This window comes from Delphinapterus leucas, chromosome 9 (assembly GCF_059928025.1).
Source record: "Delphinapterus leucas isolate spDelLeu-1000000601 "Yukka" chromosome 9, BTC_Dleu_Yukka2, whole genome shotgun sequence".
Lineage (NCBI taxonomy): Eukaryota > Metazoa > Chordata > Mammalia > Artiodactyla > Monodontidae > Delphinapterus > Delphinapterus leucas.
Genome location: NC_143137.1, coordinates 6,414,717 through 6,433,313, shown reverse-complemented (window position 1 = coordinate 6,433,313; position 18,597 = coordinate 6,414,717). Strand labels below are relative to the sequence as shown.

The 18,597-nt window shown below is 38.7% G+C and overlaps 1 protein-coding gene across 3 annotated transcripts in view; it reads left to right on the top strand.

Moving 5' to 3' along the window:
• Positions 1-2,307: 2,307 nt before the first annotated feature.
• Positions 2,308-18,597, top strand: part of GIMAP4 (GTPase, IMAP family member 4) — a 32,169-nt gene continuing 15,879 nt past the window's right edge. Inside the window, exon 1 of one of the 3 annotated variants that reach the window (XM_022577923.2) lies at positions 2,308-2,417. Coding sequence is in view for 1 of the 3 variants with exons in the window: in XM_022577877.2 (XP_022433585.2) it covers positions 2,687-2,981 (295 nt within the window). In the remaining 2 variants the exon portion in view is untranslated. Of the gene's footprint in view, positions 2,418-2,671; positions 2,982-16,923; positions 17,643-18,597 lie in introns of those variants that run through there. The other 2 variants (XM_022577877.2, XM_022577930.3) reach the window with 2 other exon arrangements.

Genomic DNA, 18,597 nt, shown 5'->3' with positions numbered 1-18,597 from the left:
GTTATAATTTATGATCTATTTGGAGGCATTTGCAATATTTTATTTGCTTCCACTTGTCCAACCTGTTTCATAGTTTGTTTTTCTTTCTTCTTTGTGCCTTAAGTTGGATTATTTGGTTCTTCTTTTCACATTCTATTTTGTTTTCTACTCAGTTGGAAATTATATACACTCTTCCTAATTTTCTTAGTGGCCACAGCACATATTCTTTTTTCAAAAATTTTAAATTTTTTATACCATTTTTAAGGGTTACATGCCATTTACAGTAATTACAAAATATTGGCTATATTCCTCATACAACACATATTCTTAACAAAGTCTAAAGGGAATCTATATTTTAACCTTCCTCTTATACAACAAATTACTATAGAACATTTAAACTCCATTCCCACCTTCCACCCCATCTATGCATTATTGTTGTGTATTTTTATTTTCTTATTTTTTTCCTTTTTAAGCCCTAGAAGTTATTACCATTATCTTCTCTCCCTTTCTTTGTCTTTCCTTCCTTCCTTCCTTTCTTTCTCTCTTTCTTTCTTTTCTTCTTTCTTTCTTCTTTCTTTTCAACCTCTGATTTACTATCTGTGATTACCTTCCTCTTGCCTCAAGTACACTCTTTACAAATTCTCTTAGTGAGGTTGTGCTGGTGGCAAGAACTCTCAGTCTTTGTTGTCAATGTGGTTTTGAGAAGCAGACTTTAAATTCTCCAGGGCTGGTGAAGTATCCTCAGAGTGACAGCTGGCTGCTGTGCTCCACTTGCCCACCTTCACTTAGTTCTGCGTCTGAGAAAGGTTATTTTCTTGCCTGCTCACCTGTGCTTTTAAGAAAATGTGTGTAGTATTTTTCAGTATTGTTCGTTGATTTCAGTGGGAGGATTAGTAATCTAGATATCTGAAAGAGAAGTTGATTTTTATGTTTGGTTAGTCTTTTCCTGGTTTTGTTTCCTGGGTGTATGGCTCCCTTTCGGGTTATTTTTGCTGTTTATCGTTGTCTCTTTCAACTGTCTCTCATATCGCAGTTTTTCGTCAAAACAGCAGCTCTCCCTGACTGCCTCTTCGTAGTTTGGAATAAATCATTAGAAAACCTGGAAGTTCCACGTCTGAGTGAGGGTGCCGACTGCAGGCTTCACCTGAGGTGACCGCAGGACAGGCTGTTATGTAGAGGGAATGCAAAATGCCAGAATGCAGAGGATTTTCTCTGGAGATGCTCTAACCTTCAGGGGAGATTCCTTCAATTACCCACTCGGGAAGAGAGACCTTGAAGTGTGAGGTTCTGAATGAGGGGGAAGTGAGGAGATGACTGGATCATGTGTCTCATACTCACTTCTTCCACGAATGCCCTGCTTTCAGCCCTACAGCCCCATCCTCTTGGAGCGGAAATTTCTGAAGCCCACCTCCCCAAGGTGCTTCTGTCAACGTCCACGGGCACCTCAGGACAGCCTCTCTGGGGCCATGTTGGCCGTGGGTGTTCTGCTCCGATGCATCCTTCCAGAAATCTGTTGAAACCTCTTGTCTCTGATACTTATACTCCTAATTGTCTATGGCATCCTGGTTTTTATTAGGGTTTGCAGAAAGAGAACGTCTGTGGTCGATAATTGATCTCAGTCCATTATCCAGAAAGCTTGGCATATGGCCAGTTTGCTATCTGGACGCTGAAATCCCTGATCTCCTGTTAAATAGGAGTAAAATGTAATGAGAGAGAATGAGCAACATTTACATATTTATATTTACACAGAATTATTTGTGGCCATTTACAACTTGGAAATAGAGAAATTCTAAGATAAATTTCAAGTTGCTATTACTTCAAAATAGGCAATGATAAAAAATTGACTTGTTAAGTTTTCTTTATAAAGTTTAGGCTTTTAAAGTGTAGTGAAATAACTGAGGACATGGAAAGGAGACGTGACCCATAGGCCAGAACCCCTCTGCAAGGCAAGGGGCTGGCACCCCTCGGCAAACCGAGGGCGGGCGAATAAGCCAGGACTGCAGGCAGTCCTGGATGCTTTGGGCACTGATCCATGAAATGACCTCAGTATAATCAGAACACAAGGAAACGTCCTTGTGCTACTTTAGTACAATCAGAATGATGGGAACACGAGGAGATGTCCTTGTGCTGCTTCTGAGCTCAAGGACGAAGCAAGGCATGTCTTCAAGAAAGCCCACTGTTGCTTATATAATCAATAAAAGCATATGTTGCTGATTTGGCATTTCTGGAATGTTAAGAAAGCGAGTCTTAAGATGTAAACATAGATAATGCGTAAATAAAAGCTACCACAGCAGGACAGACGGCGCTGTTTTGCCTGAGCGAGCGGCAGCCCTCTACTGCTGTGCTTCGGCACAGTTCATCTCGTGTGATGAGGTTGCTTTCGGAAACCCTGTCATAAGATAAACTGCAACATTTGGCGTCCGAACAGGGACCTGAAGGTAAGTAATCGCGTGATCGCGGGACCGAAGGGGAAATTGGTCCGCTCAGAGTAAGCGAAACCTTCGGCAACAGTAGAGTAACTGAAATGAGGAATTCCCATTCAGTAGAATTTCAATACATTAAACTCCTGAAACAGTTATTACGGAGTTCAGGAGTGAAAGTGAAACCAGAATCTTTTAATGAATTGTTTGCGCTGGTACGTGAACATTGTTACTGGTTTCAACCTACTAGTCATAACCAGTTGAGTTTAAGAGTTTGGAAACAGGTTATGCGAGCCTTAAGAAAAGCTCATCATGATGGAGACCTTATATCTGTCCGTGTTTGGTCTCTCTGTAAATTAATTTCCCTTGCCCTGGAACCATTACAATCTGAAACTGAAAGTAAATATGGGGCGCGTCCTCAGCGTCCGAATCCTGCTCCCGATCACTCTGCTGCTTTTCGTACTCTGCCCCGTGAGTCTCCTGTAGAGGACCTTCCTCCGCCGCCTCCTCCCCTTGTGTCTGAGGCAGGAGAGGATTTTTCGGATTCCAGTGATGAAGGGGCTTTTTCTGACGACGATAAAGGTTAGGAGCAAGCTAGCAAACAAAATGGGATGCCACTTTCTCAACAGAATGAGAGTTCTGATATACTTTCAAAGTTGGAAAATTTGATGGCTAAATTGGAAGAAAATAAAAACAATGCTACTGAACTCCCAACATGTAACTAAAACAGGGAAAGATTATACTGGGCTTGGATATCCAAATTTAGGATAGGGGCCACTGCTCGAAAATTTGCATTACCATTAAAATGGTTGAAGGATACCCCTATATGGACAGAGCAGTGGCCCTTAACTCAAGAAAAATTACAAGCATTACACCAATTAGTACAAGAACAATTAATAGCAGGGCATATTGAAGTATCCACTAGCCCTTGGAATTCACCTGTTTTTGTAATCAAGAAAAAATCAGGAAAATGGAGAATGTTGACAGATTTACGAAAAATTAATGAGATTATTCAACCAATGGGGGCATTACAACCTGGAATTCCATCTGCTGCAATGCTCCCTTGCAATTGGGAACTTATGATTATAGATTTGAAAGACTGTTTTTTTTACTATACCATTACAACCTCAAGATTGTGAAAGATTTGCATTTACCGTACCAGCCTTAAATCAAGAACAAGCAGCTCAGAGATTTCAATGGAAAGTTCTCCCTCAGGGGATGTTAAATAGTCCAACTATGTGCCAATTTTTTGTTAATCAGCCTCTGGAGGAATTACGTCACATGTATCCTGAGGCACGTAGTCTCCATTATATGGATGACATTCTATTTGCTCATCCTCTTCAGCAAACATTACAGCAGATGTTACAACAAGCAGAGTTGAAATTTAAAGAATGGGGTTTACAGATAGCTCCTGAAAAAATTCAAAAATGTGCTCCCTGGCAATAGCTTGGACAAATTGTAACCAATACTCAGATTATTCCTCAGAAAGTACAAATTAGATGAGATTCTCTTGTAATATTAAATGATTTTCAAAAATTACTAGGAGATATTAATTGGTTACGTCCTAGCCTAGGAATTCCTACTTATAAGTTACAAAATTTATTTCACACCTTGGAAGGCGATCCGGCATTGAATAGTCACCGTGAACTTTCTCCCCAGGCGGAACAAGAACTTAAATGGATAGAAAAACATATACATGATGCACAATTGGATCGGATTGAATCTCTGGATCATTTACGACTTACTGTATTTCATACTCCTCATTCCCCTACTGGATTACTACAACAACACGATAATCTCATAGAATGGATATCTTTAGCTCATAAAGCTCAAAAGAAATTGCAATCTTATGTACAAAAAATAGCTGATGTTATTATTAAAGGTAGGTTACGATTAAGACAATTATGTGGTCAGGATCCACATAAACTTATAATCCCTTTTCCAAACAAAAAAATACAAACTCTTTTTCGGCTGGAGGATAACTGGCAAATTGCCTGTGCTCATTATATAGACAAAATACATAATCATTGTCCTTCTGATAAACGTTTACAATTTTTAAAAAAAGACTAATCAGATTTTGACAAAAATAGTTCAATCAGATCCTGTTATAGGACCAACCTTTTTTACTGATGCCAATAAAACAGGAAGAGCAGGATATGCTAACAGTCATGATCAAAAGGTGTTACAATCTCCATATGTTTCAGTTCAAAAAGCAGAACTATTTGCTGTAATACTATTGTTACAAGATTATCCAATTGCTCTTAATATAATTACAGACTCACAGTATGTGGAATTTACAGTTAAAAATATTGAGACCGCTTTTATCCCAAATGATGGATCGGAACTGCACTCTTTATTTTTGCAACTACAACAGATACTTAGACTACGTACTGCACCACTTTATATTACTCATACTCGTGCTCATACTCATTTACCCGGCCCACTGGTAGCTGGAAATGATTTTATTGATACTTTAGTGGGTACCGTACAATTAGCTACAGCAGAACATCACAGATATCATACTAATGCCAGAGGATTGAAAAATAAATTTAATCTTACATGGAAACAAGCAAAAACTATTCTCCGTACATGCCCGCAATGTGCTGCCATTAATCAACCTTGTTTGAATATTGGAGTGAACCCTAAAGGCTTATCTGCTAATGCTATCTGACAAATGGATGTAACTCAATATCCTGGTTCTGGAAAGTTAAAATATATTCATCATTCTGTAGATACCTACTCTCATTTTTCATGGGCAACTCCATTATCTTCTGAAAAAGCTGATGCTCTAATAACTCATTTATTAGAAGCTTTTGCTGTTATGGAAATTCCCGACAACATAAAAACCGATAATGCTTCTACATATCTTTCTCAAAAATGTCAAACCTTTTTTGCGACACATAATATACAGCATGTTACAGGTATCCCAGGTAACAGTACGGGACAAGCAGGAGTTTTCAGCTTTATTGAATTTTAATTTGCATAAAATAAAATTCGTGCATTTTTTTCAGTAGATTCAATAATCAATTAAACAATATTTCTAAGCTTGGTATTGACGCATATATGTGAGCTTATATATGAGCCTGTAATGAGCTTATATATGTGTATACACATTGCAACGAGTATTCATTTTATTTACTTATTATTTACTTATTTATTTACTTATTTTTACCTTTTGATCCCTTTCACCCATTTCTTCCACTTCCACCTTCAACCCCCGCCTCTCGCAACCACCATGCTGTTCTCTGTATCTATGAGCCTGGCTTTTATTTTGTCTAGATTCCACATATAAATGAGTTTGTACATTATTTGTCTTTCTGTCTGATTTATTTCACTTAGCATGATGCCCTGAGATCTATCCCTGCTGTCACAAATGGCATGATTTTCTTCTTTCTTGTGGCTGAATACTATTTGTGTGTGTGTGTGTGTGTATCTCCTTTATTCTTCCAACCATCAGTGGACACCTAGGTTGTCTCCATATCTTAACTATTGTAAATAATGCTGCAATGACCATCGGGGTGCAGATATCTCTACTAGTTAGTGTTTTCATTTTCTTTGGATAAATACCCAGACGTGAGATGGCTGGATCATATGAAGTTTTATTTTTAATTTTTTTGAGGAACCTCCATTTGGTTTTCCACAGTGGCTGCACCAATTCATATTCCTACCGACATGCATGAGGTTCCCTTTTCTCCACATCCTCACAACACTTGTTATTTCTTGGCTTTTTGATGTAGTCATCCTAACAGGTGTGAGTTCATATCTCATTGTGTTTTCTTTTAATTGGAGTATAGTTAGTGGACACTATTATATAAGTTACAGGTGTACAATATGTAAAGGTTATACTCCATTTATAGTTATTATAAAATACTGGCTATAGTCCCTGTTTTGTACAGTATATCCTTATATCTCATTTTATACCTACTAGTTTGTACCTTTTAGTCCCCTACCTCTATATTGCCCCTCTCCTTTCCCTCTCCCCACTGGTAACCACTAGTTTGTTCTCTGTATCTGTGAGTCTGCTTCTTTTTTGTTCTATTCGCTAGTTTGTTGTAGTTTTTAGAGTCCACATATAAGTGATATTACACAGTATTTGTCTTTCTCTCTCTGACTTATTTCACTTGCATAATACCCTCCAAGTCCATCCATGTTCTTGCAAATGGCAAATTTTCTTTCTTTTTATGGCTCAGTAGTATTGCACTGTGTCTATATATATACCACATTTTCTTAATCCATTCATCTGTTGATGGACACTTAGGTAGCGTTCATGTCTCGACAATTGTAGATAATGCTGCCGTGAACATCGGGGTGCATGTGTCTTTTCAAATTAGAGCTTTTGTTTTTGTTTTGTTTTTTCAGGTATATACCCAGGAGTGGAATTGTGGTGTCACATGGTACTTCTATTTTTAGCGTTGAGGAGCCTCCATACTGTTTTCCACAATGGCTGCACTAAGTTACGTACAGGAGGGGTCCCTTTTCTCCACATCTTCACCAACTTCTGTAATTTGTGTTCTTTTTGATGATAGCCATTCTGACAGGTGTGAGGTGATCTCTCATTGTGGTTTTGATTTGCATTTCCCTGGTGATTAACGATGTTGAATATCTTCTCATGTGCCTGTTGGCTATCTGTTTGTCTGCTTTGGGAAACTGTGTATTCAGGTCTTCTGCCTGTTTTTAAAATCAAGTTGTTTGTTTTTGATGTCGAGTTGTATGAGCTGCTTCTATATTTTGAACATTAACCCCTTATGTGTCATATCATTTGCACATATTTTTCTCCCATTCTCTAGGTTGTGTTTTTGTTTTGTTGATGGTTTCCTTTGCTGTGCAAAAGCTTTGAAGTTTAATTAGGTCCCATTTGCTTACTTTTGCTTTTATACTATGTCCTCTGCTTTAGGAGACAGATGCAAAAAAATATAGCTGCGATTTCTGTCAAGAGGGTTCTGCTTATGTCTTCCTCTAGGGATTATATGATATCCAGTCTTACATTTAGGCCTTTAACCCAATTTGAGTTTCTTTTTGGATATGGTGTTGGAAAATGTCCTTATGTCACTCTTTTACATGTAGCTGTTTAATTTTCCCAGCACCACTTATTGAAGAGAATGTCTTTTCCGCATTGTATATTCTTGCCTCCTTTGACCATATGTGCATGGGTTTACTTCTGGGCTCTCTGTTCTGTTTCATTAATCTATGTGTCTGTTTTTGTGCCAATACCATATTGTTTTCATTACTGTAGCTTTTTAAATAGTATAGTTTGAAGTCAGGGAGTGTAATTCCTCCAGAACTGTCTTTCTCAAGATTGTTTTGGCTGGACTTCCCTGGTGGTGCAGTGGTTAAGAATCCGCCTGCCAAGGCAGGGGACATGGGGCGTAGCCCCCGCTTGCTGCAACTAGAGAAAGCCCGCACGCAGCAACAAAGACCCAATGCAGCCAAAAATAAATAAAGAGAAATAAATAAAGGAATTTTAAAAAAAGATTGTTTCCACTTCTCTGGGTCTTTTGTGTTTCCATACAAATTTTAAAATTATTTGTTCTAGTTCTGTAAAAAATGCCGTTGACATTTTGATAGGGATTGCATTGAATCTGTAGATTGCCTTGGGTAGTACGGTCATTTTAACAATCTTAATTCTTCCAATCCAAGAACACAGTATTATCTTCCATTCTGTTTGTGTCATCTTTAATTTCTTTCATCAGTGTCTTATAGTTTTCAGAGTACAGGTATTTTATCTCCTTAGGTAGGTTTATTCCTAGCTATTTCATTCTTTTTGATGCAATGGTAAATGGGATTGTGTTCTCAATTTCTCTTTTTGATAGTTCATTGCTAGTGTATAGAAATGCAACAGATTTCTGTGTATTAGTTTTGTATCGTGCAATTTTACTGAATTCACTGATGAGCTCTAATAGTTTTCTGGTGGCGTCTTTAAGATTTTCTATGTATGGTATCATGTCATCTGCAAACAGTGACAGTTTTACTTCTTCCTGTCTGACTTGGATTCCTTTTATTTCTTTTTCTTCTCTGATTCCTGTGGCTAGGACTTCCAAAATTATGTTGAATAAAAGTGGTGAAGGTGGGCATCTTTGTCTTGTTCCTGATCGTAGAGGAAATGCTTTCAGCTTTTCACTGTTGAGTATGATGTTAGCTGTGGGTTTGTCATATATGGCCTTCATTTTGTTGAAGTATGTTTCCTCTATGTCAACTTCCTGGAGACTTTTTATTACGAATGGGTGTTGAATTTTATCAAAAGCTTTTCCTGCGTCTGTTGAGGTGATCGTATGGTTTGTAGTCTCCAGTTTGTCAATGTGGTGCATCACACTGACTGATTTGCATATATTGAGGCATCCTTGCATCCTGGGATAAACCCCACCTGATCGTGGTGTGTGATCCTTTTAATGTATTGTTAGATTTGGTTTGCTAATATTTTGTTGAGGATTTTTGCGTCTATTTTCATCAGTGATATTGGCCTGTGGTTTTCTGCTTTGTGATATCTTTGTCTGGTTTCGGTATCAGGGTGATGCTGGCCTCATAGACTGAGTTTGGGGGTGTTCCTCCCTCTGCAGTTTTTTGAAACAGTTGAGAAGGAGAGCTGTTAACTCTTTCATAAACGTTTGGTAGAATTCACTTGTGAAGCTGTCTGGTCCTGGACTTTTGTTTGTTGGGAGTCGTTTAATAACTCCTTCAGTTTCATTACTGGTTATTGGTCTGTTCATATTTTCTATTTCTTCCTGGTTCAGTCTTTGGAGATTGTACCTTTCTAAGAATTTTTCCATTTTTTCTCTGTTGTTCATTTTATTGGCATATATTGCTGTTCATAGTAGTCTCTTATAATCCTTTGTAACCTTTTATATTTCTGTGGTGTCAGTTGTAACTTCTCCTTTTTCATGTCTGATTTTATTGATTTGGGCCCTCTCCCTTTTTTTCTTGATGAGTCTGGCTAAAGGCTTATCAATTTTGTTTATCTTTTCAAAGAACCATTGTTTAGTTTCATTGATCTACTCTGTAGTTTTGTAAGTCTATTTTATTTATTTCTGCTCTAATATTTATGATTTCTTTTCTTCTCCTAACTTTACGTCTTGTTTGTTCTTCTTTCTTTAATTCCCTTAGTTGTGAGGTGAACTTGTTTATTTGAGATTTTTCTTGTTTCCTAAGGTGAGCTTGCATCGTTATAAACTTCCCTCTTAGAACTGCTTTTGCTGTGTCTCATAGGTTTGGAATTGCCATATTTTCATTTTCATTTGTCTCTAGGTATTCTTTTCATTTCCTCTTTGATTTCTTCAGTGATCTATTGGTTTTTTAGTAGACTATCATTTAGCCTCCACGTATTTGAGTTTTTTAGTTTCTTTTCTTGTAGTTGATTTCTAGTCTCATAGCATTGTGGTCAGAAATGATGCTTGATATGATTTCAATTTTCTTAAATTTACCAGGGCTTGTTTTGTGGCCTAGCATGTGATCTAACCTAGGGAATGTTCCATGTGCACTTGAAAAGAATGTGTATTCTGTGGCTTTTGGATGGAATGCTTTCTATATGTCATTGAGTTCATCTGGTCTAATGTGTCATTTAAGGCCAGTGTTTCCTCATTGATTTTCTGTCTGGATGACTTGTGCATTGATATAAGTGGGGGATTAAAGTCCCCTACTATTATTGTGTTACTATCAATTTCTTCCTTTATGTCATTAATATTTGCTTCATGTATTTAGGTGCTACTATGTTGGGTCCATGTATATTTACAATAATTTTTCTTCTTCTTGGATCAATCCCTTGATCATTATGTATTGTCCTTCTTTGTCTCTTGTAAGAGTCTTTATTTTAAAGTCTATTTAAGCTGATATAAGTATTGCCACTCTGACTTTCTGTTGATTTCCCTTTGTGTGGAATGACTTTTTCCATCCCCTCACTTTCTTTCCTTTTTTTTTAAATTGGTGTATAGTTGTTTTACAATGTTGTGTTAGTTTCTACAGTACAGCAAAGTGGAGTTCCCTGTGCTATACAGCAGGTTCTTATTAGTTATCTATTTTATACATATTAGTGTATATATGTCAATCCCAATTTCCCAATTCATGCCCCCCTCTCCCGCTTTCGCCCCTGAGTTTACATACATTTGTTCTCTACATCCGTGTCTCCAGCTCTGCCTTGCAAACCAGTTCATCAGTACCATTTTTCTAGATCCCACATATATGCCTTAATATACAAAATTTGTTTTACTCTTTCTGACTTACTTCAGTCTGTATGACAGTCTCTAGGTCCATCCACGTCTCTACAAATGACACAATTTCGTTCCTTTTTATGGCTGAATAATATTCCATTGCATATATATACCACATCTTCTTTATCCATTCGTTTGTCGATGGACATTTAGGTTGCTTCCGTGACCTGGCTATTGTAAATAGTGTTGCAATGTATATTGGGGTGCATGTGTCTTATTGAATTATGGTTTCTCTGGGTATATGCCCAGTAGTGGGATTGCTGGGTCATATGATAATTCTATTTGTAGTTTTTTAGGGAACCTCCATACTGTTCTCCATAGTGACTGTATCAATTTACATTCCCACCAACAGTGCAAGAGGGTTCCCTTTTCTCCACACCCTCTCCAGCATTTATTGTTTGTAGATTCTCTAATGATGCCCATCCTAACTGGTCTGAGGTGATACCTCATTGTGGTTTTGATTTGCATTTCTCTGATAATTAGTGATGTTGAGCAGCTTTTCATGTGCCTCTTGGCCACTTGTATGTCTTCTTTGGAGAAAGACATTTAGGTCTTTAGGTCTTTATTTAGGTCTTCTGCCCATTTTTGAATTTGGTTTGTTGCTATTGAGCTTCATGAGCCGTTTATATATTTTGGACATTAATCCTTTGTCCATTGTGTCATTTGCAAATATTTTCTCCCATTCTGAGAGTTGTCTTTTTGTCTTGTTTATAGTTTCCTTTGCTGTGCAAAAGCTTTTAAGTTTCATTAGGTCCCCTTTCTTTATTATTGTTTTTATTTCCATTAGTCTAGGAGGTGGCTCAAAAAAGATCTTGCTGTGATTTACGTCAAAGAGTGTTCTTCCTCTAAGAGTTTTATAGTGTCCAGTCTTACATTTAGGTCTTTAATCCATTTTGAGTTTATTTTTGTGTATGGTGTTAGGGAGTGTTCTAATTTCATTCTTTTACATGTAGCTGTCCAGTTTTCCCAGCACCACTTATTGAAGAGACTGTCTTTTCTCCATTGTATATCCTTGCCCCCTTTGTCATAGATTAGTTGAGCACAGGTGTGTGGGTTTATCTCTGGGCTTTCTATCCTGTTCCATTGATCTATATTTCTGTTTTGTGCCAGTACCATGTGGTCTTGTTTCTTGTAGCTTTATAGTCTGAAGTCTGATGTCAGGGAGTCAGATTCCTCCAGCTCCGTTTTTTGTTTTTTATTTCCCCTCAAGATTACTTTGACTCTTCGGGTTCTTTTGTGTTTCCATACAAATTTTAAGATTTTTGGTTCTAGTTCTGTAAAAAATGCCATTGGTAATTTGATTGGGATTGCATTGAATACGTAGATTGCTTTGGGTAGTATAGTCATTTTCACAATATTGATTCTTCCAATCCAAGAACATGGTATATCTCTCCATCTGTGTCGTCTTTCACTTCTTTCATCAGTGTCTTATTGCTCTCTAAGTAGAGGTCTTTTACCTCCTTAGGTAGGTTTACTCCTTGGTATTTTATACTTTTTGTTGCAGTGGTGAATGGGATTGTCTCCTTGATTTGTCTTTCTGATCTTTTGTTTTTAGTGTATAGGAATGCAGGAGATTTCTGTGTATTAATTTTGAATCCTGAAACTTTACCAAATTCATTGATGAGCTCTAGTAGTTTTCAGGTGGCACCTTTAGGATATTCTATGTATAGTATCACGTCATCTGCCAACAGTGACAGTTTTACTTCTTTTCCAATTTGTATTCCTTTTCTTTCTTTTTCTTCTCTGATTGTATTGGCTAGGACTTCCAAAACTATGTAGAATAATAGTGGCGAGAGTGGACATCCTTGTCTTGTGCCTGATCTGAGAGGAAATGCTTTCAATTTTTCAACATTGAAAATGATGTTTGCTGTGGGTTTGTTGTATATGGCCTTTATTTTGTTGAGGTAGGTTCCCTCTCTGCCCACTTTCTGGAGAGTTTTTATCATAAATGCATGTTGAATTTTCTCAAAAGCTTTTTCCGCACTTATTGAGTTGATCATATGGTTTTTATTCTTCAGTTTGTCAGTGTGGTGTATCACATTGATTTATTTGTGGATATGGAAAAATCCTTGCATCCTGAGGTATATCCCACTTGATCATGGTGTATAATGCTTTCAATCTATTGTTAGCTTTGGTTTGCTAATATTTTGTTGAGGATTTTTGCCTCTATTTTCATCAGTGATATTGGCCTGTAGCTTTCTGTTTTGTGATATCTTTGTCTGGTTTTGGTATCAGGGTGATGGTGGCCTTGTAGAATGAGTCTGGGGGTGTTCCTCCCTCTGCAATTTTTTGGAAGAGCTTGAGAAGGATAGGTGTTAGCTTTTCTCTAAATGTTTGATAGAATTCGCCTGTGAAGCCATCTGGTCCTGCACTTTTATTTGTTGGAAGATTTTAAATCACAGTTTCAATTTCATTACTTGTGATTGGTCTGTTCATATTTTCTATTTCTTCCTGGTTCAGTCTTGGAAGGTTATACCTTTCTAAGAATTTGTCCATCTCTTCCAGGTCGTCCATTTTATTGGCATAGAGTTGCTTGTAGTAATCTCTCATGATCCTTTGTATTTCTGCGGTGTCTGTTGTAACTTCTCCTTTTTCATTTCTAATTTTATTGATTTGAGTCCTCTCCCTCTTTTCTTGATGAATCCGGCTAGAGGTTTATAAATTTTGTTTATCTTCTCAAAGACCAGGTTTTAGTTTCATTGATCTTTGCTACTGTTTTCTTTCTTTCTGTTTCATTTATTTCTGCTCTGATCTTTACGGTTTCCTTCCTTCAACTAACGTTGGGTTTTGTTTGTTCTTCTTTCTGTAGTCCCTTTAGGTGTAAGGTTAGATTGTTTATTTGATATTTTTCTTGTTTCTTGAAGTAGGACTGTATTGCTAGAAACTTCCCTCTTAGAACTGCTTTTGCTGAATCCCATAGGTTTTGGATTGTCATGTTTGCATTGTCATTTGTCTCTAGGTATTTTTTCATTTCCTCTTTGTTTTCTTCAGTGATCTCTTGGTTATTTAGTAGCATACTGTTTAGTTTCCATGTGTTTGTGTTTTTTACGTTTCTTTTTTCCCTGTAATTTATTTCTCATTTCATAGTGTTGTGGTCAGAAAGGATGCTTGACACAATTTCAGTTTTCTTAAATTTACTGAGGCTTCATATGTGACCCAAGATGTGATCTATCCTGGAGAATGTCCCGTGCGCACTTGAGAAGAAAGTGTAATCTGCTGTTTTCTGATGGAATGTCCTAAAAATATCATAAATCTATCTGGTCTGTTGTGTCATTTAAACCTTGTGTTTCCATAGTAATTTTCTGTTTGGGTGATCTGTCCATTGGTGTAAGTGGGGTGTTAAAGTCCCCCACTATTATTGTGTTACTGTCGATTTTCTCTTTTATAGCTGTTAGCACTTGCCTTATGTATTGAGGTGCTCCTGTGTTGGGTGCATATATATTTATAATTGTTATATCTTCTTCTTGGATTGATCCCTTGATCATTGTGTAGTGTCCTTCCTTGTCTCTTGTAACAGTCTTTATTTCAAAGTCTATTTTATCTGATATGAGTATTGCTACTCTAGCTTTCTTTTGATTTCCATTTGCATGGAGTATCTTTTTCCATCCCCTCACTTTCAGTCTGTATGTGTCCCTAGGTCTGAAGTGGGCCTCTTGTAGACAGCATATATAGGGGTCTTGTTTTTGTATCCATTCATCCAGTCTGTGTCTTTTGGTTGGAGCATTTAATCCATTCACATTTAAGGTAATTATCTATATGTATGTTCCTATTACCATTTTCTTAATTGTTTTGGGTTTGTTTTTGTAGGTCCTCTCCTTCTCTTGTGTTTCCCACTTAGAGAAGTTCCTTTAGCATTTGCTATAGAGCTGGTTTGGTGGTGCTGAATTCTCTTAACTTTTGCTTGTCTGTAAAGCTTCTGATTTCTCCTTCAAATCTGAATGAGATCCTCACTGGGTAGAGTATTCTTGGTTGTAGTTTCTTCCTGTTGATGAACTTTAAATATATCGTGCCACTCCCTTCTGGCTTGCAGAGTTTCTGCTGACAAATCAGCTGTTAACCTTATGGGAGTTCCCTTGTGTGTTGTCATCTTTCCCTTGTTGCTTTTAATAATTTTTCTTTGTCTTTAATTTTTGTCAGTTTGTTGACTAAGTGTCTCTGCGTGTTTCTCCTTGTGTTCATCCTGCCTGGGACTCTCTGTGCTTCCTGGACTTGGCTGGCTATTTCCTCTCCCATGTTAAGGAACTTTTCAATGATAATCTTCACATATTTTCTCGGATCCTTTCTCTGTGTCTTCTCCTTCCGGGACCCCTATAATGCGAATGTTGGCATGTTTAATATTGTTCCAGAGGTCTCTTAGGCCGTCTTCATTTCTTTCCTTTCTTTGTTCTTTATTCTGTTCTGCAGCAGTGATTTCCACCATTCTGTCCTCCAGGTCATTTATCCGTTCTTCTGCCTCAGTTATTCTGCTACTGATTCCTTCTAGTGTACTTTTCATTTCAGTTACTTTATTGTTCATCTCTGTTTGTTTGTTCTTTAATTCTCCTATGTCTTTGTTAAACATTTCTTGCATCTTCTCAATCCTTGCCTCCTTTCTTTTTCTGAGGTCCTTGATCATCTTCACTATCATTATTCTGAATTCTTTCACTGGAAGGTGGCCTATCTCCACTTCATTTAGTTGTTTTCCTGGGGTTTTATCTTGTTCCTTCATGTGGTACATAGCCCTCTGCCTTTTCATATTGTCTGTCTTTCTGTGAATGTGGTTTTTGTTCCACAGGCTGGCGGATTGTAGTTCTTCTTGCTTCTGTTGTCTGCCCTTTGGTGGATGAGTCTATCTAAGAGGCTTGTGCAAGCTTCCTGATGGGAGGGACTCCATCCCCTCACTTTCAGTTGGTGTGTGTCCTTATATCTGACATGAGTCTCTTGTAGACAGTATATATATGGGTCTTATTTTTGTATCCATTCAGCCACTCTGTGTCTTTTGATGGGAGCATTGAGTGCCTTTACACTTTAGGTAATTATTGATATGTATGTTCTGACTGCCATTTTTTTAATTGTTTGTGGGTTGTTTTTGTAGGTGTTTTTATAAATTTCTTTTTCTTTTGTCTCTTGTGATCTGATTACGATCTTTAGTGTTATGTTTGGATTCCTTTTTTCTCTTTTCCTTTTTCCGCGTGTGTGTGTGTGTGTGTGTGTGTGTGTGTGTGTGTATCTATAATAGATATTTGGTTTGTGGTTACCATGAGGTGTATATATATATATATATATATATATATATGATTGTTTTAAGTTGCTGATCTCTTAATTTCCAACGCATTTTTAAATCCCTGCTTTTGTACTCTCCTCCTCTCATTACTGTTTTTGACATCATATTTGACATCTAATTGCTTTGTGTGTCCCTTAAGTGCTTACTGTGGATATAAATTATTTTACCGCTCTTCTCTTTTAACCTTCCCATGAGCTTTGTGCATAGATGATTTCCCACCTTTATGTTTGCCTTTACCAATGAGCATCTTCTGTTTCGTAATTTTCTGGTTTCCAGTGGTGGCTTTTCCTTTTTCTCCTAGAGAAGTTCCTTTAACATGTGTTATAAAGCTGGTTTGGTGGTGCTGAACTCTTTTCCCTTTTACGTGTCGGTAAAACTTTTGATCTCTCCATTAAATCTGAACCAGAACCTTGCTGTGTAGATTCTTTGTAGATTTTTCTGGCCCAGTTGGCTGCCAGGCCCTGGCTTGTGCTCTGGCTGCTGGCCTGCTGCTGGGTGGGGCTGGGATTCGGTGCAGCTGGCTGTGGGACCTGTGGTGCTCCAGGGCTGGTGCTGGCCCACTGGTGGGTGGGTCCAGGTTTGGGGTGGCTGCCTGAGTGTGCAGGGCTGGTGCCAGTTTCCTGGTGAGTGGCATTGAGTCCTCTCATGGCTGGCTGTTTGGCTTGGGAGGCTCTGGGACTGGTGCCAATTGGCTGGTGGGCAGGTAAGCCCCTGGCAGGAATAGGCTAGAGGGAAGACTCTAAGAATGGAGAAGCCTCCATTCTATGACAGGTGTCCTTGTCATAGAGTGAACTCCCCAAAACAGCTGCTGCCAGAGTCTACGTCGCTAGGGGAGTCCTCCTTGCCTCCTGCCTCTCTGGGAGGCTCTCCAGGATCAGCCAGTGAGTCTGCCCCAGGCTCCTTTGAAATTACTGCTTCTATGCTGGGTCTCAGAGCATGGAGATTTTGTCCGTGCCCTTTAAGAATGGGGTCTCTGTTTCCCACAGCCTTCTTGCTCTCCCACGTGCAAGCCCCTCTGGCCGTAAAAGTCAGATATTTTGGGGGCTCGTCATTCTGGTGCAGGATCCCCCAGGCTGGGGAGCCTGAAGTGGGGCCCAGACCCCTTGCTCCTTGGGGAGAACCTTTGTAATTGTAATTATCTTCCCATTTATGTGTCACCTACCTAGGTGTGTGGGCCTTGACTATACCTCTTCCTATCTGTCTTGTGGTTCCTTCTTTATATCTTTAGTTGTGAGAAATCTTTTCTACTAGTTTTTAGGTCATAATTGCTTTCTAAATAGCTGTAATTTTGGTGTGCCCATAGGAAGAGGTGAGCTCAGGGTTCTCCTACTCCACCATCTTGGCCACACTCTGAGTGGCAACTCTCTGGTTTTGACCCAGTGGTTTTTTCTCAAACTTCACAGCATGACCCATATTTCTTCCCTCCCTATAGAGTCTTTGCATGGTCTGATATGGTAGCAACTAGGCAGATGTGACTATTTAACTTTAAATTAATCAAAATGGAATAAAATTAAAAATGCAATCACACTCATCACATTTCATGAGCTCAATAGCCCATGTGGCTCAGGGCTACCAAACTGAGTCACACAAAACAATCTCATCATGGCAGAAAGTTCTGCTGCTGCTGGGTGATAAGGTGGGCAGGTCTCTTGCACGAGCAAGTTTGAACAGCTCCTCCCCTCACTTCCTCTCTCCTCTTGCTTCTTGATAGCTTAGTGTCACCTCCTGGTTTAGCTTTGCTTTCGAAGTTAGAGAAGGGAGCAGGACCCAGAATTTTTTTAGGTAAGGGAATAGGGGTGTTTGTGGGGGTGGGAAGAGAGGGAGGGAAATGTGTGATTTGGTGGAGGGGGGACTTCTCTTCTGGATCTATATCTTAAAACTCCCTGCAAACTTCCTCTCAGAATATATTTCTCATTGGTTCCTGCTTCCTGTCTTTGCTGATTTTAGGCAGTAATCTGTTTTGAAGGCTGAGCCCTACAAATTGATAACTCTTTCAGCAGTCACTGCTCAGAGGATACTTGTATGAAAAGATGATTGTTTTCACCATTGATAGAATTTATAAGTAAAGTCGAAGCTTTCATGGTTTGTGTTGGCTGAGCAGACAGAATTAGCTGTGTGGGGAGCTGGTGGTGAAAAGAGCACTAGGAGATGTAAGAGGCGCAGTCAGCAGCCCCGTGTCACAAAGCCAGCACACGGTCAGGATCCAAGACTCTCTTACCTAGTTAATGATATGCTCAGAGCTGCCCCTTTGGAACTTCCTCCTCAGGAACAGTCCCGTCGTGGACTTCACCCAGAGTTGGGGAAGGGGAACTTTTAGGAGATAGGAGGAGGGAAATGCCGGCCCATGTTACTATCTACAGTTCAGGAGAATCTGGGGATCCATGGATGCTTCTTCCTTAGGCAGTAGGAGGAGAATTCAGCCATCCAGTGTCAGTATGGAGAGAAGTTCAGACCTCTGGTTTTACATCAGATTTAGGAGAAAGAGAACAGCATTAAAGAATGCTGAAGAGAAAGTCCACAGACTGAATGGAAACACCATTCTTAATGGTGTTTAAGAAACACCCCAAACCTTTTGTTTTCCTAGTTCTGGTATCTTACTCCTTCTCCTGAAATCAATCACCAACATCAACTATGTGCCCAAAGCTGATTTTTTTAAAATTCTGTGATTTCTCCTCCCAGTTTACAAGAAGTTGTTTCCTACTCCTTATTCCTAATCCACTTTCAAAGGAAGTGCCTG